The 22,793-nt window shown below is 34.7% G+C and overlaps 1 protein-coding gene across 1 annotated transcript in view; it reads left to right on the top strand.

Moving 5' to 3' along the window:
• Positions 1 to 22,793, top strand: part of STAG1 (STAG1 cohesin complex component) — a 496,550-nt gene that overhangs the window by 453,941 nt on the left and 19,816 nt on the right. The window contains exons 22-25 of the mRNA XM_070375938.1: positions 836 to 916; positions 17,082 to 17,174; positions 19,066 to 19,240; positions 20,918 to 21,057. Of these exons, the coding sequence (XP_070232039.1) occupies positions 836 to 916; positions 17,082 to 17,174; positions 19,066 to 19,240; positions 20,918 to 21,057 (489 nt within the window). The remainder of the gene's footprint in view (positions 1 to 835; positions 917 to 17,081; positions 17,175 to 19,065; positions 19,241 to 20,917; positions 21,058 to 22,793) is intronic.

Here is a 22,793-nt window from a genome sequence, read left to right on the forward strand (position 1 = left end):
TTAGAAAAATATAAATTAATACCACATTAAGATACTACTCATGCATAAAATAAAGTCACCTGATGTAAAAAATGTGATGACATCAAATGTAGATAAAAACATAGAGCCACAAGACCTGTCAAAGAATATTAGATATAGCCACTTTGGATAAAAATTTGGTACTATCTCCTGTAAAGTTAAATACACACATACCCAGCAATCCTGTTCTCAGAGCAGAGACTCTCAAAATGTGGTCCAGGGAGCCTGGGAGATTTCCAAGGCAGGCTCATAAGGTCAAACTATCTTCATACAAGAGAAAGATGTCATTTGCTTTCTCTCACAAGTGCAAATTGAAGTATTTGGTGTTGTATCAAATAATATCCACATTTATCTACAAACAAACACTAATCTGTGACAGAATTTTCTTCATATACTTCAGTCATTAAGTTTTATATATGTTTATGCACATTTCTGTGTGAGTGTTACGAAAGTGTTACGAAGTTATGAAAAACTCTAAACAAATTAAATAATCATTTAAGTGTAACATTTGGATAAAAGTTTGTTCAATCTCTTCTTAAAAATTTGACTGAGTAAAGTATTTATGACAATGCATTTTTGTTTAAAGCATAGTGTATTGGGGTCCATATTTATTGAGATACATTATATCTGTATTCTCTAGATTGATTGGTTGGTTTGTCTTTTTAAACTAAATATTATTTTGTGCATTCTTATTAATTCTACAACTATTTGGACTTGAAACTTTATTGTAAGATAAAAACTATGATAAATATTATTCTCTTAATATTGTACAAACGTAAATTATGTCTCATTTGTTTGAATTTTTTATTTGATACAGATAGTCGTACAGGCACTGCAGTGTTCCCATTACTCGATTCTTTGGCAGTTGGTGAAAATTACTGATGGTTCTCCTTCCAAAGTAAGTAAGAGTTTCCGTAGGCAGAAGGATTATTACTAAAGTACAATGATCTTGCTTAACTCATTATATTATTTTTATTACTATAATTTTAATAAAATATGTAATTATTGTTATCAATTCTTGTTTTATCCTAAACACACATATATATATATATATTTTACATCTTTGAAAGATAAACAGTTTTTCAAGCAGTAGCCACAGAGTTGTATGTATACGTGAAGTTTAAATTCCTTTAAGAAATAACTGTACTTGAAACCAGAAGAGCTTTGATAGGTGATAAGCTGTAAGAAAGAGAATAATATTGAAAGACAATAGTGTGTAGGTTTTAGTTCTGGCATTATGGCACCTTGGGGCCCAAACTAAACAAACTTGTTTGTGAATATTTTAAATCATTGGATAAAAATTTTTTTTTTAATTTTTAACTTACCCATGACCATGCAAAACAAAGAGAAAATACAAACCAGAACTTAAGTGAAATTCAGATCCCAGAAAGTCAAGCAGAGTACTGCTGCTGCTGCTGCTAAGTCACTTCAGTCGTGTCCAACTCTGTGCGACCCCATAGACGGCAGCCCACCAGGCTCCCCCGTCCCTGGGATTCTCCAGGCGAGAATACTGGAGTGGTTTGCCGTTTCCTTCTCCAATGCATGAAAGTGAAAAATCTTGAGAATATTTGCTAATCTAGACAAGTCCCAAAGCCCTCCTGAAGAGGACTGTCTAATAAGTAGCATGTCCCTTGATAAAGTTGGGATCCCAAAAAGAGCTACTCCCAGCATGAGGTTAAATTAGAAATAAACTCATACCAATTCCATTCATGAGGGAATAAATAAGATTTGGATTATGTTCTATAATGGTAGTATCCCCAAGCACCTAAGAGAATCAAATACAAATCCTTTCTGAAGGAAGTTGCCTCAGAGAGTTTTTCAGAGTTTTAAGAAAAATGAGCTCATATTAAAAAGCCAACTTTACTAAAAAGACTAGAAACCATGAAGAGATTCAAAGTAAAAAATATTTTATAGATTGAAATTATCTGACATAAATACAAAATAAATATATTTCAATTGTGTTATGAAATCAAAGGGGCTTGAACATATGCCCAAAGAGCACACATTTGATAAAGAACCAAATAAAGAGACTCTGATGTTTACATATCCTCAGCTTAACAAAACAGAAGCTATTTAACCAGTAACAATGTTAATAATACATTTCCATATAGAACCAACTACTTGATACAGAGTATTCTTTTCTAGGAGAAAGAATTTTTTTTCTTTTTGTCTTTTCTGTTGAATGATTGGAGGATTTCTGTGCCTTTGGAAGTAATTGGGAGTTCTGTTCATTTTCAGTTAGAAGGAGGTTGATACATTTGTTGGCTTTTTGGTTTTTTTCTATTTTATTAAAAGCTTTAGTCTTGAAAAGCAAAAATCAAGGTTAATCTTCTTTTATTGGAAACAAAAACCACTTTAAAACTATATAACATTTTCATGTTTTTTGAAATATTCTTTTATATGAAAAGATTAAAGGAGAGTGTATATATGTAAGTTAAAATTTGAAAGCAAGAGTTTATATGTTATGCATAATTAGTTTATTTGAATTTTTCACTTAGTTTATTTGACTTTTATATTGTTTTCCAGTGAGATCATTTTGATTGTCTGAGTTATTTGTATTTTAACTGAATGTTGATAACTGCATTTTAGTAAATTTGAAATATACACTAGCCTAAAACTTTAGCGTAATTAGTGGTTATTTCCTTCATTTAATTTAAATTTTGTCCCTTTACAATTAAATTCCATAATTAGAGTAAGAATCTATTCTTGGACCTCCTTCTTTGAATATTTTGTTTTTTAACCCCGACCAGAGATCGAACCCATTCCCCCCTGCATTGGTAGCACAGAATTTTAACCACTGGACCACCAGGGAAGTCCAGAATATTTTGTTTTTTTTTAATCCTGTTGCAGCAGAGCTATTTTGAGATTCTTTGCCTTTGCTGTGTAATTTTCATCTCATATATTCTCCTAATGAAAATAGCTTCCTTTTTGTTGTTAGTCATTCTACTGATTTTGTTTTTGTCATTGCCACAATGGCAATGCAGATTTTTGTAGCCAACATTGGTTTTCTTTATTCCAGAAAGTGTGCCCTAGCACCTTTTAGATGCTTTAGTGTTCATTGATTTCCATTTTGGTTTTGTGTGCATTTATGTCACATGTGAAATTATCCTTACTTAGCTGTATCTCAGGATGTTTCTTCTCACTTTGAAGTTGTTGGTAATTTTTGTAAACCAAAGTATATTTAGTAATCATGTATTGGTTGTGTCTATAGTTTAAAACTGATTCGCTGAAACTGATAACCTTATAAAACATGAATCTTTAGGATACACACAAACTTGAAAAATTAATCTTCCACTGCTAATATTTTTTTCTTTTAAAATAGTTATTTTAATGATTCTTATTTATAATAATCACAAGATCAGGAATTGTCAAACTTTCTAATCCTCTATATAATATAGGATATCTTTGAAAATGTATGAGTCACATACATAAACTTTGTATACATGAATCTGTATTAGTAACATCCCACTTGGTAAGATATCAAATTCCTAAGTATAGACTCGGCTACATCATTAAGTTATGAAAATAACCTTGAGTCAAGTCACTTAAATAATTTTAAAATAAATAATTTATATCAAAGCATTTTATCAGTTGTAAAGGGCTTTCCGTATTCTAGTAACAACTGAAAAATCACTTATCTGTGTCTCACGTTACTTTGTTATGAAGTTTATAGTTGTGTGTCACCAATCTTTTCTAGCTCTAGAATTCTACAACCTATGCTAAAGTTAAAAACCGCTATACTGAAGATGTTTGGATAAATATACAAGAATCTTAACAGTGATTACTAAATTGTTTGGGGGCAGGCGTAAGGAGAGAAATTTACTTTTCCATTTATACCTTTTGATACTTTTTGAGGGATTGTTTTTGTTGTTGATATTTATGGTGCATATTAATATCTTAAAATTAATTTTTTAAAACTATTACTATGAAAATTTTTTTATTCTCCATCTTCTAATCTTAAGTTTTGGTTTATCACAAATAACTCACTGAGTTATTGGACTTAGATGAATACTAAAAAAGTACATAGTATGTTCTGTATCTTACTTGCTGTTATAGCATTCTTTTGTTGTTTATAAGTGTAATATTAAAGCTATAAAGGAGTTTGAAAATAATTTGATGAAACCTATAAGGGGACGTTGTTATTTTTACCTTGTTTGTATTTTACATGTTATTAATCATTTTAATATAAATGTTCTAATTTGATTAAATCTGCTTAATTATCCTATAGAGTGGATATTATAATCCCATTTTTACAGAAAAGGAACCTAATACTTAACAAAAATTGAGAGTTGTCTAAAATCACACTTAGAGCACAAGTCTCTGAATCTCAACATACTGTCTTTCTGTTACTACTCCTTAAAATCTTGTATTATTAAGCTTTTAATACAACTACTTTTTATGGAGTTTTGTCGTAGTTGGTTTTTTTAAAAGCAAATTTTCTAAGAACACATTGGTTGATTCCTTACTGAACAATATCATTTGTCAGTTGTATATTGAAAAAGTATGACACATGGCAGTTTTCTGTGGTCATTCTGTATCCCTCAAAGTATTTAAATGAGAAGTTACCATGATTTTTAAATGGCTCAGTTTGTAATGTCAGTGCTTAAAGTATATGGAAAACTTTGCTAATGAAGCACCTGAAATTCTCTGTCCTTTTTTCTCCCCTTTAATTTGTTCCCTGAAATTTAAATGTAATACAGCAAACCCTTTGGGTCTATATATTTAACATTTGTAATATTGATTTTGTAGAGGTAACATGAAAGTCTTACTACATGAATTAATTTTGTTTTTTTTTTATTGTTGAATAACTGTTAATATAGAATGAGCCATTTATTTAGTGAGGAACTGGCCACCTGACTGCTGTTTTTCTCTGCTCATTTTTGTTATATTTATAGAAATTCATTTAAACCTCTGAAAAGGTCACTTATATTTTTAATTAATAAATTATGCATGTTTGGTTTTGGTGTAAAATATAAGGTAGAATGGTTTTCATAAATTTGAGCTTTCTTACTTATGTGTTCATTATAAAAACTATATACATAAAATGAAATTTCCAAATCTTACTACCTGTTAATATTTTGATGTATTTTCTTTCAGTACTTTTTCTTACATACTTTCAGTCTTACTAAGATTATGATGTATTTATAATTTTGTGTCTCTTCAATTAACGTTCTTCATGTATTTAATGTTTATAGATAATATTTTAACATGCATGATAGTACATAGTGTAGTTTATAATTTATTTTACTGCTCTCTTGGATATTTAGATTGTTTACACATTTTAAGTAATAAAATTCTGTGATGGACATTCTGGTGCAAAAGCTTGTTCTGTGTTTTGCATTTTTTCATCTTACATTCTTGGAAATGGAATTGCTTGGTCAAAGATTGTACATACTTTTAAGGGTTAATACACATTACCAAACTGCTCTTTAGTGAATACTTTCTAAAATTTACTTTTCTTCTTTCTCTGTTGTCATGAACACTGTCATTTGGGGGATTATGAATGGTAGTTATATTTGAAGTTTAAATTCAAATTATAACTTAACAGTGAACAGTATTCTATAAAATGAAGTACATGAGAAGACTGTGTCAAGATCAGGATTAGATCTTTATTTAAAATGGAAGTCCACTGGGTTTTACCGATGGGTATTTCCTCTGTTCCCCTAATTTCCAGAGTTGAACCTCTTTGGCTATCTCACAGGTCAAGCTCAGTATACTTTGCTCGGGTGCCCCCTAGTGCTGGTCCTGTAGAAGCAGCCTTCAGTTTCTCTTCTCTGTAGCAGAAAACACACTTCTTCCTTCAGCTCCTTCTGGACATATACAGAGACATTTAAAGAGCCAGGTAAATAAGAGTTAGGGCTGAACTAATGCCCCTATTGCCTTTTTAGGCCTGGGGATCTAGAATTTATCCTCAATTTTTTTTTTCCTCCTGAGAGGAGCTGTCCTACCCTCTGTAGTCTTAAATTTGTAGTGCTCTCTGCCTTACCCTGCATGTTTCTATTCTAGACAGCAGTAGGAATGGCCTGGGGGAAACATCCCTGTATTCTGGACCCAGGCTTTATCCTTAAGTCTTCAAATTAAAGAAAATCTACATCCCTCAGGGAGCTACAAGTCAAATTATTAGTGAGAAGTATAGCATATTTATTACAAAGTTTGTTCCTCCATTACACTCTTGACTGAAGGTTCTCCTCTGCAAATTTCAACTTGTTTACCTCCAAACAGTTAGGGTAAAGATAGGACTGATGGTGGCCAAGGCCCATGAGGAGAAATGTTTAACCTTGCTGTGTATAAAAATCCACAGTCTTCTTTCTAGACCTCTTTCTCTCCCCTTCCAAGTCCTATAGAGTATTAATATCTGTGAATACGAAAGAGATAGCTCACTTAGGTCCTTGTCCCCAAACTCTTATAATAACAAAATACAGATAATATACCTCAGTCTGCAGAGTTCACTGCTTTGAAGGGGAAGGGAATGAGGCCAACAGCTGGCAACAGTAGCTATCCCTCTAGGAATAAAGTATACAACCGTTTTGCTTCATTCTTTTCTAGATCTCCCCTCCCCTACCTTTTTATTTCTTAAGAAGTCTATCCTCAATAACTATCTACTTGGTTTTAGTCTTAAGCCTTTCCTTTTTACTGGTCCATGACTTCAGAGTGATTATTTTATAGCTTTGTTTCTATTAATAGTGTGTCCAGTCTCAAGTGCCTGAGTGGCTGGTCTAGGAAAGTTAGGAGGGAAAGATCCAGGACTTGTTTTATATTCATTTCTTTTTCAGCTCCTGGAGGGTTCTTTTTTTGTTTTGTTTTGTTTTTAAACTGGAATACATAAGTAGATGGCTAAACTCTCAACTTGTCCAAAATTTTATTAGACTCTAACATTCTAAAAATTTCTGGAAATCATAAGTAAGTATGTTCAACTTAGAGGGGCATGTACAATTCATGATTCCAACATCTTATTAAGAATTCCATACTGTGTTTGCAACCCTGTTCCTGGGCCTCTACTTTTTGGAGCTTGCTTTCTGGTAAGGAATGCCTTCCCACCCCTTGAAGGACAGCATAAGGCTTCCTCAACTTCACTAGCCTGTTTATTTGGATACTGTTTTTACTTGCACGGGGACAGTGGTCTTTAAAGTACCACTTTATAAATACTCTTAACTCCTAATTTATTTAATACCTCAGGATCTAAGCAGTGAGCCAGGACTGAGAAGATCTATTCTAAATAACAATTATTATAATGTAAAAATGTGTTTTAACTGTTTATTAGAGGCTGAAAGCAATGTTAACAATATTTAATGCTGTGTGGTGTGGCCAGATATTTTTTAAAAATAATATTTAAACAAAGCATAACACTTCCACTCTTCAGTACAGAAATTGGAAATCTTTCTCCACCAAAATTAATTATAAAGGAAGTTTACTTTCCTGTCAGGTCATTTATTTGAATAAAAGAATGTAAGTATTTTATATTATTTAATATTCCCTGAGTGATAAAATAATCACTTTTCCTTTCTGCAGTAGGTTTTTTATTTTGAAAATGTTTTTTCCAGTGGCCATTCTGTAATTACTAGGTATTTGTTGAAATGATTTCTTCTTGCTAACCCAATTTATATATATATAAGAAACTTTCAGTTTATAAATAAATAATATCTTTCCAGCATTTTTTGTGTTGAAACATGGCCTTTGGAGTTAAATTGAGTTTGAAGTTTGGCTCTATTTCTTACCACCTGTGACAAAGGTATACAAATTACTTTACATTTGAACTTTAGTTTGCTAATAAGTGATATTCATTGCTGGACAGGGTTGTTGGGAAGATTAAATTAAAAGAAATGTTTTAGTCAGCAATAACTGTTGCTTTGATAGCATTAAATTGCAGTCCTAGCCTGTGCTTTCCTAATCTTCTCTCCTGCCAAAACCAAAAATTAATGCTAAATGAACTGTTATATAAAGTTATGGAAGTACATAAACATGCTCAGTGTCTAGTGTAGGTTTGGAATATAGCATGGTAGATTTTGTCCTCCATCTGTATTTTGAAAAATTTGAGAATTCACATCTCTTGCTTTGCTCCTAACAGTCACTACTTTCCCCCTGTCCCTCTGACTCCTCCTTTAGCTTCCTGCATCTTTGTACACCACAGAAAAGAGAAATCAGAAGACGTTTTGGAACTACAGTAGGCAGCTTAAGGGTTCCTAGATCAAGTGGATTACCCTTGAGGCAATGGCAGGAGGCAGCAGGTGGGGATTCAGATCACCAAGAAAAGCAACACTGAAAACTAGGTATTACATTTGGGGTTTTAAAATCCAGTATTTTACTGTATATTCACAAAAGTGGCACATTCTCCTTATCTTCAGAAGAGAAGCTAGTAGCAGTTACTCGTGAATGAAAGCAGTTTCAAAGATATTCCATAGGGTTTACCCTATAGCAGTGGTGAGGCTTTTGTCTCTTGCCCACTGATGTGTCCCAAGTGGATGAATTACCTAAATATGTTTCTGTCATATTTACTATGGATAATGAGTTAGTTGAGCTGAAAAATAATTTAATGAACGTTATGTTAGTAATGATGCTAAGTACATAAAAGTATAATGCAGTTTATATGTCCAAAGAGCTTTGTAGCCCAATACAAGCTAGACAAACTGTATAGCCCATGGGGCAAATCTGACTAGACACCTGTTTTTGTAAGGAACGTTTTAATGAAACACAACAATGCTCATTCATTTATGTGCTGCTTTCTTGTTCAAAAGGCAAACTTAAGTAGCTGTAACAGAGACATTATGACCCACAAACCCTAAAATATTTACTATCTGACCCTTTACCCAAAAGTTTTGCCAGTACCTGGCCTAGTAGAGTAACCCCTTGGTCTTGTTTTTAACTAGCTTAGTTTCATGCCCCATTTTTTAATCACAAAAAATGTTTCACTAAATTCTTAACAGGCTTTATTCTCATATTCTAAGATCTTTGGCCTGATCTAGGTCCTTATTTCACAACTTCCCATATTTTACTTCTGCACACTCTGAAAATGTATAATTGTCAGATAATGTTGAACTAGTTTTAGATATTTATTGCTAGTTTTTCCATGGCTTCAGTTTCTATGATTATCTAAATCATATTTCATAGTTGTGGATAAAAGGGCAGCCAAATGTAGTCTGCCTCTAGACACATAAAATTATGATGCAAAAATGAAAGGAAATCACCCATTTAAATCTGCCTGTTTGGGTCTTCCAGGGAGTTCAGTGGATGACTTTGCCTCCCAATTCAGGGGGTGCCGGTTTGATCCATGGTCAGGGAATTAAGATCCCACATGCCCTGTGGTATGACCGAAAAACAAAAAATCTGTCAGGATCTTCATGTTTTGTGTGTTTATGAATTAAACCCTTATCTTTCCTCACTGACTGTAATCATGTTGAGATACTTGGCTCTTAAAGGACAATCTACATTTTTCATCCCAAGATATTAGGGTAAGTCAAGTTTGAGCCTTTGTACCTTTAAGAAAACTTCTAATATAGTTTATATGATAAGTCCACCATCTTAATTGTGCCAGCCTTATTTGGGGCTCTTCTTTGTTGAGATTTTGCTGACTAGGGTATATTTTCAAAACATCATGTTAGTTCATTAAGAGAGATTTCTTTTTATTTTTAACAATAAATCACTGAAAAACTGAAGGTCTTTTAGCCCTTTCACATTTGAGCATGTTGGGTTTCAATCTTCTGATTCTTGGTTTCACTAAATCTACAGGGAAGCAAAAGCTTCTCTTAGTGAAGCAACTTGCAAAATGCATATAAAAGAACATGGCCAAGATATTATAATTTAAATCTCAGTGTCATCTTTTCACTTGACTCTTTTGAATTCCTTTCCATAACTACTTTAGGAAAAGTGCTTTTAACCCCAAGCTGCTTTCTGAAAATAAGAGAAAATACTGGTTTCATCTAGGGAAAAGCATTTAAAACGAGGCACTGTATTCTTAGTCTACATTCTCTTATATGGACTGAGAGAAGAGATTACTGTTCTAACTCTGCCTTCAGTTTTTATCACTATAATGCAAATACTCTGGCTAGAAAGAATTTAAATAGAAATCCCATCATGTTCAGAGTGTTAGAAGCACTCCCTAAAAATTTTAGTCACTTAAAATTACAGTCTATTACAGATAAGTTAGCTCATGTGTTGTTCTTTTTCAGTGTCTTTTGGGTTGACCTGCGTTTTTGTTTATATAAGTATATTTGAGTAATTTGAGTTTTATATTTCTTAGCTCCATAATGCTGCCTGTTTCTTCAGTATATTAATTTTCCTGCATTATAAAAAGTCACTATAGCAAAATGGTTAGGACTATAGACTCTGGAGGCAAACTGTTCTGATTAATTTATTGCCTCACAAAGACAAAGCTTTGTCTTTGGGTCTGCGTTTAACATTTCTGAGCCTGTTTCTTCATTTGTAGAATCGAAGTGATAATATCTATACACGTCACAGTTGAATTAATATGTGAGAAGCTTAGATTAGTGCCTAGTACACAGTAACTGCCAATAGATGTTAACTTTATGTAGTGTGAGATGCTAGCATAATGAGGTTTGTAGGAAAATTATAGGATGAATAAATAAAGCACAGTGTTCTGAAATCCAAAAGAACTAAAATTTTGTTCTCAGCTGTTCAGAGGAATTTACTATTTGAGATTAGCTACCTCTGTTAAATACACAGTATCTGTGCCTGTTTACCTAAAATTGTTGGTACTTAAACTTCTCTCAGTGGGTTCTAACTGATTACAATTAAGTTAACTTTCTTGAGCACTGAATATTGAAGTTCTATCCAAATCTATGCTAAACTTACTGCTAAAAAAGCTTCTATTTCCTTAGTTGCTTTCCATTTCTACATTCTTAAAATGCTACTGCTGATTAGTAAGCAATCAGTAGGTTGCTTACCTAGTTGTGATGTTAAATTTACAACTTCTCAGATGGATTGGCAAGTAATCATTTTATATAAGGCACATCTGCTTTATGACTGACCTTTAAAGGAATCTTTTGTCTCCAACTCCAGCAATAGTTGATTCCCTAGACTGCTTCAAACTGCACAGTAACCATGAAATTTAAGGGAATAAAGGAGCATTAATGCCTCCTGGCATCATTTTTAACTATATTTATTGTGCAGTAAAATGAACACATTTATTTGTCTCTCGGATTGTGCTATCATCTGTATTATGTGTACTTGGATATTATTCAGCAAGTATTTACTATATATCTGCCCATGTGCCAAACACTGTTTTAGGTACCAGCAGGAAGAGTGAACATTCATCCTTTGAATACCAGGTTTACCAGTTAGCACCTGTATGTTCTCATTTGAGTGCCTAGATTAATTCAACAGATTCACAGAATGCCATAGAACCTCAGAGAATACATATTTCAACCCTTTTGTTTATAAATTTTTAAAATCTGTAATCCTGAGATACAGTTTCTCTAAGGTCTAAACTAGTTCATAGCATGGCCTGCATTTTGTTTTTCTTTCAGTTATTTATTCAACAAACATTTCAAATCTTTTCTATTGAAAAGGACAACAAAGACCCCCAAAGACCTCTCCAGTAGCTGTCCTATTTTTCTCTCACTTTTTACAGTCAGACTTTTTTGAAAGAGTTGCTTGCTTTCTTATCCTTTCTACCATTGCCGTTTAAAGCCCTTTTAATTCCTTTGAATGAGTGTGTGTGCTCGGTCATGTTTGACTCCTTGTGAGCCCATGGACTGTAGCTCGCCAAGCTTCTCTATCCATGGGATTTTCCAAGCAAGAATACTGGAGTAGGTTACCATTTCCTACTCCAAGGGGATCTTCCTAAACGAAGGAGAGAGCCTGCATCTCTGTGACTCCTGGATTGACAGGCAAATTCTTTACTTCTCGTGCCACCTGGGAAGAATTGATCCCTTCGAATTGTAATGCTGGAGAAGACTTTTGACAGTCCCTTGGACTGCAAGGAGATCCAACCAGTCCATCCTAAAGGAGATCAGTCCTGGGTGTTCATTGGAAGGACTGATGCTGAAGCTGAAGCTCCAGTACTTTGGCCACCCGATGCAAAGAACCTGCCTACTCATTGGAAAAGAACATGATGCTGGGAAAGATTGAGGGCAGGAGGAGAAGGGGACGACAGGTGATGGTTAGATAGCATCACTGACTCAATGGGCATGAATTTGAGCAAACTCCAGGAGATAGTGAAGGACAGTGAAGCCTTGTGTGCTGCAGTCCAAAGAGTCAGACACCACTTAGCAACTGAACAACAACAACAGAATTGTTTTGAAGAGCTTTGCTGGTGGCTCAGTGGTAAATGCAGGAGAAACGGGTATGATTCCTTGGTCGGAAGATCCCCTGGAAAAGGAAATGGCAACCCACTTCAGTATTCTCGCCTGGGAAATCTCATGGAGAGAGGAGTCTGGTGTGCTGCAGTCCACAGAGTCACAAAAGAGTTGAACACAACTTAGCAACTAAACAACAATCCATTTGAAAGTGTTCTCCCCAAGGTCACTCATAACATTGTTGCTTTATTCTTGCAACACCTTCAAGTCCTTTTCTTTTCTCTTGGTGACATTTGTCATCATTAAACTATTCCATTCATTATTGTTGTTTAATATTTTTATTTGTTTATTTTTTAGCTGTGTCAGGTATTAGTTGCAGCAGGTGGGATCTTCATTGCATGGGGGATCTTCAGTCCAGCACACAAGATCTTTTGTTGTGGTGCTCAGGCCTGTCTGTAGTTGTGGTACGAGGCTTGGTTTCCCTGCAGCCTATGGGATCCAAGTTCCCTGACCAGGGATCAAATCCACATCTCCTGCAGTGGTTTATTTAAGGTATAGTGCTCCAGGTGAATTCTTAAGCACTGGACCACCAACGAAGTCTCAATTCTACTCATTTTTAAATGTTTCCTTTTCTTACCTCTGGGATGCCATATTCTAATTTTGTTCCTACTTCTCAGACTATTTCTTAGATTTCTTCATATGCCTTTCTTTCTTATCCGTCTGTTAAGTTTTGGTGTTCCCCAGGGTACTTTTGTCAGCCCTATTTACATATTCTCTTTTTAACGGTCTCATCTACTTCCATTGTTTCTAAATGCTGAGGCCTCCCAAATCTCTTCTTGCTCAGATCCTTTACTGTGGACTTTGAACTCATCCAGCTGACTTTTAGACATCTTTAGTAGGATATTGTCTTGTGTGTAATTTCCTTGGTTCTGTCTCACCGCAACAAAAACTGGAAGCAATGGGCGGACCAGTGTTACAGTTCAGTTCAGTCACTCAGTCGTGTCAGACTCTTTGCGACCCCATGAACTGCAGCATGCTTGGGCCTCCCTGTCCATCACCAACTCCCGGAGTCCACCCAAACCCATGTCCATTGAGTCGGTGATGCCATCCAACTATCTCATCCTCCATTGTCCCCTTCTCCTCCTGCCCTCAATCTTTCCCAGCATCAGGGTCTTTTCAAATGAGTTAGCTCTTTCCATGAGGTGGCCAAAGTATTGGAGTTTCAGCTTCAACATCAGTCCTACCAATGAACAACCAGGACTGATCTCCTTTAGGATGGACTGGTTGGATCTCTTTGCAGTCCAAGGGACTCTCAAGAGTCTTCTCCAACACCACAGTTCAAAAGCATCAATTCTTCGGCAGTCAGCTTTCTTCATAGTCCAACTCTCACATCCATACATGAATACTGGAAAAACCATAGCCTTGACTAGATGGATCTTTGTTGACAAAGTAATGTCTCTGCTTTTTAATATGTTGTTTAGGTTGGTCATAACTTTCCTTCCAGGGAGTAAGTGTCTTTTCATTTCATGGCTGCAATCACCATCTGCAGTGATTTTGGAGCCCAGAAAAATAAAGTCAGCCACTTTTTCCACTGTTTCCCCATCTATTTGCCATGAAGTGATGGGACCAGATGCCATGATCTTAGTTTTCTGAATGTTGAGCTTTAAGCCAACTTTTTCACTCCCCTCTTTCACTTTCATCAAGAGGCTCTTTAGTTCCTCTTCACTTTCTGCCATAAGGGTGGTGTCATCTGCATATCTGAGATTATTAATATTTCTCCTGGCAATCTTGATTCCAGCTTGTGCTTCTCCAGCCCAGTGTTTCTCATGATGTACTCTGCATATAAGTTAAATAAGCAGGGTGACAATATACAGCCTTGACGTACCCCTTTTCCTGTTAGGAACCAGTCTGTTGTTCCATGTCCAGTTCTAACCGTTACTTCCTGACCTGCATACAGGCTTCTCAAGAGGCAGGTCAGGTGGTCTGGTATGCCCATGTGATCCACACAGTCAAAGGCTTTGGCATAGTCAATAAAGGAGAAATAATTCCAGAAAAATTTCTGGGACTCTCTTGCTTTTTCAGTGATCCAGTGGATATTGGCAATTTGATCTCTGGTTCCTCTGCCTTTTCTAAAAACCAGCTTGAACATCTGGAAGTTCACGGTTCACATATTGCTGAAGCCTGGCTTGGAGAATTTTAAGCATTCTCCATGTAATTTCCTCAGTCGCAGCAAAAATTTGAAGTGATGAATGGACCAGTGTTATAGCTCAGTTTTACTGGCAAGCAAAGGAAAATATGTCCTGGAGGTGTGAGGGTGGTCCAACCCAAAATACGAGAAAAGAAAAGCCCTAGCCTCAATTTTGCTCCTCTCTTTGTTTTCTTTCTTCCCCCTGAGCCTGCCCTATGTAAACTGGGCTACCCAGGAGGGCTGTTTGTTTTACCTAAGGTCCTCACTCCTTCGTTTGTTCTATTTTTGCAGGCTTTTCCCTTCCTTGTCTTTTACCCACCACCATTTTGGACCTCTTTTTCCTATTCTCACTACCTAACGATATCTTTCAGGGTTTGCAGATCAGCATCCTTAAAGCCAAACTTATTACCTTAGCATTTGTTCCTGTATTAACTATCTTGGTGACTTATACCATAATCTATCTAGTAGGCAACTACCTAGAAATTAGGAGTCACATCAACATCCTCTGTTCCTGATAGCTCCTAAATGCTATCAATTCTTCTGCTTTAATTTCTCTACACCAGGTTAACATCTTTACTGACAGCGTTTTATTTTTAGCCCCAATATTTTATTTTCAGATTATTCCTATGGTGTCTGTTAATATATGATGAACTGTAGGATGATGGTTTGAAGCATAGGCTTTAGAGTCAGATGGCACTAGGTATGGATCCTTACTCTATCACTTAAAATCTGCAGATGCTCTGAACCTCAGTTTCCTCCTCTGTAATATAGGCATATTAATCACTTACTTCATAGGCTGATTGTAAGACTTAAATTTATGCCTGTTCATCGTCGTTCATTCAGTTGCTCAGTTCGACTCTTTATAACTCCATGAATTGCAGCATGCCAGCTTCCCTGCTCTTCACCATGCCCCTTAGAACACAGCATTTGGTACATAATAAACCCTCAAGAGAAGACTGTATTTATTATTAATACTATTAAGAGTTTATTTACTATTTTACATCTTTCTCCCTTTTCCTTAGAGTATGATTCCTTAGCATAAATTTTTAGCAACTTCATGATAAAAATCCTTATTCATTAACTCCTTATTGCTGACAGGATAATAGCCAAATAATTTAACATGGCATTTTAAGTTGTATTCCATTTAAATGGAAATGGGTCCTCTTTCACTTCAGTTTTCTCTCACCACTCTCCTCCCATTTGCACCCCAACTGCAATAAATTAACAGTAGTCTCTCAAAAGCACCTCCAGGCTTTTGAACATTCTGTGCCCTCTGGAACACCTTTCCTTATAGGTAGATGATTTTTAGTTGTTCAGAACTCTTTTTGGCAACCCTGCTGTGACTGCTCTTGACTCTGGGTTAAGCTTTCCAATGTAAGGACTCCTTAAATTCTTTTGTGACTGCCTACTCTTGTCTCTTTCCCCTGATGCTTTATGAGTCTTTGAAATTAAAGAAGATCAAGGAATGTTGAGGTTTGATTGTTGGATGTTAATCTACAGGAACATTAAAGTTTCTAGAGACAGTGTCCTTTTTACTACTCTGCACAAGAGGGTCTTATTCCTTCTAAATACTGCACTCATTTTAGCAAAAGGAAATATATGTAATTTTTGAAGTATTATTTGGGATGTGAAGATTCCAAAAAGGAAATAGTACTGTCAACTATGCAAAATAGAGAAGCTTAAAGAATCTTTGTTTCATAGAATACTTTTTAAAAGTGATTTCTATACCAGCCTATGCTCATTTAATTACTCTTCATTACTATTTTAAATATCAATATAATACTGAGTTATCTGCATGCATCTTGATTATTAGTGAAAAGAATGTGAGCTCTGATATCAGACAGTCCTGCTTTCATCTTTGCTAATAATAACTACTTCTTATAATCAATATAAATATTAAATTATACAACAGCCCTCTTACCAGTGCCTGGCACTTTATAGGGACTTGATAAATTTAAATTTCCTTTTATAGTTTTCCAGTGTTTGATATTGAATATTGTAATATGGCTATCTGATTAAATCCTATTCACCTATCCAATCTTGGATTAAAGCTCATCTTTCTATGAAGCTGCCCCCAACTCAGCCATGTCTGTCTGCTACAATTAGAGTTGATACCAAAAAATTAAACAATTAATTACTCTATGATTGATCTAACTCCCTGCTAAAATATTAACTCTTTGAGAACATGAACACTATCTTAAAGTTATCTCTTTGCCTTGACATTTTGCAGAGTGCTGAGAATATGGAAAAAATTCAGTACATGTTTACTGCTTAATTGGTTTTTTTCCCGATGCTGCTGCACTTCCTCATTTTACTACATCTAGTATTTGTAATAGGAATGACTATCAATTTTAATACCAGCCCAAGTAAACCATATTTATAAAGGAAATATGTTGGAGGAAATCATACTGAGCATTCCAAAGCAAAATTGAACAGAGTATTTGGGATTATTGGTTTCACTGCCCCTTCCATTAGGATAACTAGGAAATTATGATTTGGTTCCCAGTGATAAATTTGATTTTATGAATTTCCTTAACAACAAACTGGTTTGGCTATTTTCCATTTATTATTTCTTCAGTTTTCAAGAATACTGTAATTCGTGCTTGCAAATTTGTGTCTTACAGGAGGACTTGTTGGTATTGAGGAAAACAGTGAAGTCCTTTCTGGCTGTTTGCCAGCAGTGCCTATCTAATGTTAATACTCCAGTGAAGGAACAGGTAAGAGATTGTCAGTTAAGAGCCCTCAATATAAATAATTCAAATGCATTGAAGAAGCATAAGAAGATGTAAATTTTTTTAAGGTGTAATTTTTTATGGCAGTTCTTAGCATGTAGTTTATCTTATGGGACCTGGGACAAGAGTATAGATGCTAAATAGTTAAGTTATAAAGTAAGCTAACAAACTTGTTATACATCTTTGTACCTTGGCAAGTGAGGTCAGGTTTAAGTTTAGAATTCTTGATTCTTATGAATTCTATACCAGAACCTGAGGATTCTGTACCAGAATGGGAGCTGGCTTAGGGTTCACTTTCTTCTCATCTTACCTTCAGCTCTTTCCCACACCAGTTAGAACTTCTCACATATGCATGTGAACAGTTTAACCCACATATCCAAACTATCAGCATCACTTCCTTAAACAAGTTGTTCCTTAACTATCCTGGGGCCTAGGAGTACACACTGGGGATACCTGTGTCTCAGAAGGATGCCTGTGCAGCCCCTTATAGCAGAATCCAGTCTGTGAGGGCAGGGAGTTCCTGAATCCCTGCCCCTGGACAGAGATGTAAAGTTGGGGTGCTGATGGGCATATCCCACTGGACCAACAGACTCCTAACCCCTTGGCAAGGGGTGTAGACCAAAGACAGTCAAAGTGAAGCCCAAGGCAATACCATTTTCACAAAGTGATTTTGTAAGCTAAAACTGTTCTATTAGGAAGAGCTTCTATCAAAAAAAAAAAAAAAAAGATATATCTTTTCCATGCTGTTTTTTTATTATGATGTTCAACTAGAAAGTCTATATCTAGTTAAAGAATAGAATAGTACTTACCCTGTGCTAACTCATCTTACAAATAGGGTATCACAGGTCTCTTCTTTATTAAGTTATCAGCATAGTCTAACTTAAAATGGGAACAGAGATTATCTTTCCTAAACCTTATTCTCTAAATTTTCTGAACTTAACCAGTGCTATCTAAAAGTACCGAACTCAGGACACTTAAGCCAGAAATTCAGTGTTTCTGCATCATCACTGTTTGGTGACATGCAGAAGTATGGCCTCAGTTAAAAATATACATTTCCCTAGATTCCTTTCATGCTCTCCTCTTTTCAAGTGACTTGTTTCTAAATTTATGTATTTCATGGTAATGTACTTATAGCATGAATTTCCATGATTCTTGCTGGAGGTAAACGGCCAAGTATACAACCATCTCCAAATTTATACCAAAATTGTGTTTTCCACAGAAGTCAATTTTTAGAGGGGGGTGAATGGATTGTTTTAGAGTGTAAGAGCCCTCAGTTATTCCATAACAGTAAATTAATGACACAAGTTCATTTTGTACCATCCATTAAATAGGATAAATGTGGCAATATAACCTTAATGTATTCTCTATGGGAAAATATATTGAAAGTTCTTTATGTGAATACATTTGTTGGGAAGCTTTGCATCACTGTTTTTTAAGTGAATGATCTTGAATCCAACTTTAACCTATGGTTCAGAATTTTGTTTTACAGTAGATTATTAAAAGAAGAATCCAAAATGGTAGCTTACAGATTTAGTGTACTATATTGTAATTGATTGAATTATACAGTTTATCTTAAGATTTGTGCTTTTTTTTTGCTTATGCAGTATACGATTGACTTATACTCTGTCATTAATATAGTAATTCAATTTTGTGTTTCCAGAGTTGAATTCAGTTCATTTTTTATAAGTTCAAGTCAAAAATCTCTTAATCGTTTTAAGTTAATACAGCCAAATTAAAAAATAGTTTAAGTAGCTGCAATTTGAATACTTAGCATTTCTGTTATGGTACTGTTACTGAACTGCGTGTAATTTAGTATATTTTCATTTGTAGTTACTATTGTACAATGTTTTACTGATGAATTTCCTTTTCATTTCAGGCTTTCATGCTACTCTGTGATCTTTTGATGATTTTTAGCCACCAATTAATGACAGGTGGCAGGGAGGGCCTTCAGCCTTTGGTGTTTAATCCAGATACTGGACTTCAGTCTGAACTCCTCAGCTTTGTGATGGATCATGTTTTCATTGACCAAGATGAGGAGAACCAGAGCATGGGTATTTGCAGCTATCATCTTGTCAATATTGATCTTGTCTTAACAACCCCAAGAGATTGAAGAAAGTTTCCAATTCAGTCCTAAAAAATACTACAATTTCTCTCTTTTAAACAAAAGTTAATACATTCATATAAGTCAGAAATCAAGAATAATAATATGCACAGTGAAGTGTCTCTCCTTTAACATAGTACATTAGAGACCTTTCCCCATCACTAAGTACAGAGTTCCTTATTCTAATTCTAATAGCTACACAGTATTTTATTATTTAAATATAGCATAATTTATACTATTCATCTCATATTGATTGATATTTGACTAGTTTCCAGTCTTCTGCTATCCTAAGCTATACTATAATGGATAATTGTGTACATTTGTCATTTCCCACATGTTTGAAATGTATGTTCAAGATAGATTTTTTTTCTAATAGAACTGCTTCCAGGTTCACAATTTTCTAAAGAAAAGCATCTGAGTTCCTTTCTGTTCCTGAGGAGTGATCATATATTACTTAAATTAACAAAATGTTACTCTAAGATACTAAACTCTAAGAGAATATTATGAAACCTCACCAGTCAAAATTGTTCTGAGCCTGCAGAATGAAAACTTAGCAAAATAAGACTGAATATAAATAATTATAAATAAATACTATATAAAATAGGTTATTTGTGAAATAGATGATTTAAGCTCTCTTAAGTAAGATCCATGGCATATCAAATCCACAGATCTACCTGGTGCTATTGGAATGTTCTTTATTTAACAGAACATTTTAGAAAATACTAGACTGTGAAAAAAGGATCTCTGAGTTCATGTTAATCTCAGGAAACAATATTTACCTGCTACTTGTCCTAAGCAAAAAGATTTCCAACTTCCAAAAGCACTGATGCTTCACAGCAGGCCCAGGTAATAGAAAGGGAAGAGAGAAGTTGAGAATAAGTTATTTTATGAATACACTTGTGAAGAAGAGAAAAAGAACACTGTCCCTAAATAAGGGCAGGCCAAGACATGAGAGGGTCAGTACAGAACCTGAAACAACTGTGTCATCTTTTATCGTCTGAGACTTGTGGAGATATTTTGAGGGGGATTAGAAATAGATAAACCTGAGAATCTAAAAAATGAGGAATAAACACCACTTGTTTGAAAGCATTTGATAATGATTTGTTTTTAAAAATGTGTATGTACATAACATGGTTTGCAAAATATACTTTATTTCTCAGCTTATAATGTAACCACATTTAAGACAAGAACTGAAAACTAACTCCTTCATGTAATTTCCATTCCTCCCCATATATATTTCTAAAAGAAAACTTTTCCCTGTGTCTTAAATTTTTCTATAAATTTCTTCTCTGTAGAAATAGATTAGCACATAAGGAATATTCAGGTAAAAGGACAACAGTATTGTTATGACAAAAGTATAAGGAAAAAAACCTATATATGGTTTGCTTCTCTAACTAGTCTTTGCTATGATAATCTCCTAGAAACTTAGTGCCTAGTGTTTAATAAATATGTAACCAAGTGTAGCACCCTAAAATAATCAGTACGGCTAATAATTTTTATCCTATCTAAAACTAAGTTGTACCTATTTGTAAAGTTATATCCTAGTTATTTGTTCTACAGATTGTCTACAATGTTTTACCTTGGATAAAGGGCCAAAGTTCATAACTAATTTATTTTCTGTGGTTAGAGGGTGATGAAGAAGATGAAGCTAATAAAATTGAGGCCTTACACAAGAGAAGGAATCTACTTGCTGCCTTCAGCAAACTTATCATCTATGATATTGTTGACATGCATGCAGCTGCAGACATCTTTAAACACTACATGAAGGTATAGTTTGATAGTCTTTTTTTTAATGGGTCAAGGACATTTATTGATTGATTAAGGTAGTAGCTTCATATTCTTGTTTTTCTCATTCCACCTAAGTGCCTTAGAAGTTTGCAACTAAAAACGAAAGAGTAGTGAGCAAGCTAAAATTGACAGCTTTTACCTAAATATTATTGATGGTTTTCTGACATATTTAAAATTTCTCTTTTTTATGAGTTTTTTATCACTCTATACCATTATATCAATTCCATTAAGTAGGAGTTCCTTACATTTATAAGAAAGAATGCTGTTTTATTTTCTTAAAGCCATGGACACTTCTTATGGAAGAAAACTCTCTCTTTTCCCTATGACATCTCTCCAGATACGTTTATATGTGTGCCTACAATGCTACCTGCCAGGCACTAAAGTTAACAAAGATTTTTAAATTCCTACTCCAAAGTGGTCTAAAGCTGGAGACAATCAAGTGATTAGACAGTTGCATTTCTGCAGTGTAGAGAGATATGTATAGGGGTTCCTGGAAATATATAAAATAGATACACTCTTAAGAAATATGAGGGTTAATGAAAACCATTAGACATGCCTTTTGAACTAAGTCTGAGATGAGAAGCATTCATTAGTCAAGCAAAGAACTAGTTAAAGGGCTTTCAGGCACATTGGACTACCTGTACAAAGACAAAGGTAATTGAGGAAAATGCAAGTAATTTGATACAGCAACATAGATTGCTTATGAGAATGGAGCTAGAGGTAAGATTTAAAGATATTAAATGAGGTTAGACCTTATATGTTGTGTGAGAATTTGGGATTTTTTTCCTGCAGGAGGTAAGGAGATGTTGAGAGTTTTACACCATTCTAAAGTCTCCGACTTCCTGGCTACTCTTCCCAGAAGCTCCATTTTGTTTCTGACACTCAAAAAAAGTAGTCCTCAAAAATCTTTATGATAAAACCTAACAGGCATACTTATCAGTGTACGTATTTTTGCCTTGTTTTTATGTCAGAGACAGTATTTTATTTTGCCCATGTTCAGAATATTGTGTATGCCATTCATTCACTTGTGTCTTTGTCCATGTTTGGGCTCCATTCTAGTTATGACACAGTAACTAAATATTTTGCTAGACAACTCCCATGTGAGTACTACGTTGGTAGCCAGAGGTTTAAATAAGATATAATTTCTGTAGTATGGCAGTTCTAGATTACAGAGAAACTGAAATGTAAACATTATATAACATGCTAATAATGAATAGCTGCCTGTGTTCTATGCCATTTACATTCAAGAGACTGCTCTAAGGCTTTTATATTATCTTTGTTGACTGCAGTAACTGTGATTTAGGAAATCAACATTTATAGAAAAGGAAATCAAGGCTCAGAGAAGCAAAGTAACTTTCAAAGATCACACAACTATTAAAGTAGCAAAAACTGACATTTGATTTCTCTAACTTAAAGCTTAACTCTTTCCACTAGATGTAAAACAAAACCTCAGCATGATTATTGTGGTGATAGATGTATAAATTACAAAGCAAGCACAGATATATAGACACTTAAGTGAGCAACTAGGGCAGGCTTCCAATAGTAATATCTAAATAGGACTTGGTTGGATGAATATGAGCTTACCATGGTTTTCCTTGTCGTCCCTCAGCAGTACTATCTTGGGTTCAAGAAACAGGCTTTATCCAAACTTTTATCATCCTTAGCAGTTTTTACACACCTGTGTTCATTATAGGCTTTAATCTTTTATAATATTT

The sequence above is a fragment of the Bos mutus genome, chromosome 1, assembly GCF_027580195.1.
Source record: "Bos mutus isolate GX-2022 chromosome 1, NWIPB_WYAK_1.1, whole genome shotgun sequence".
Lineage (NCBI taxonomy): Eukaryota > Metazoa > Chordata > Mammalia > Artiodactyla > Bovidae > Bos > Bos mutus.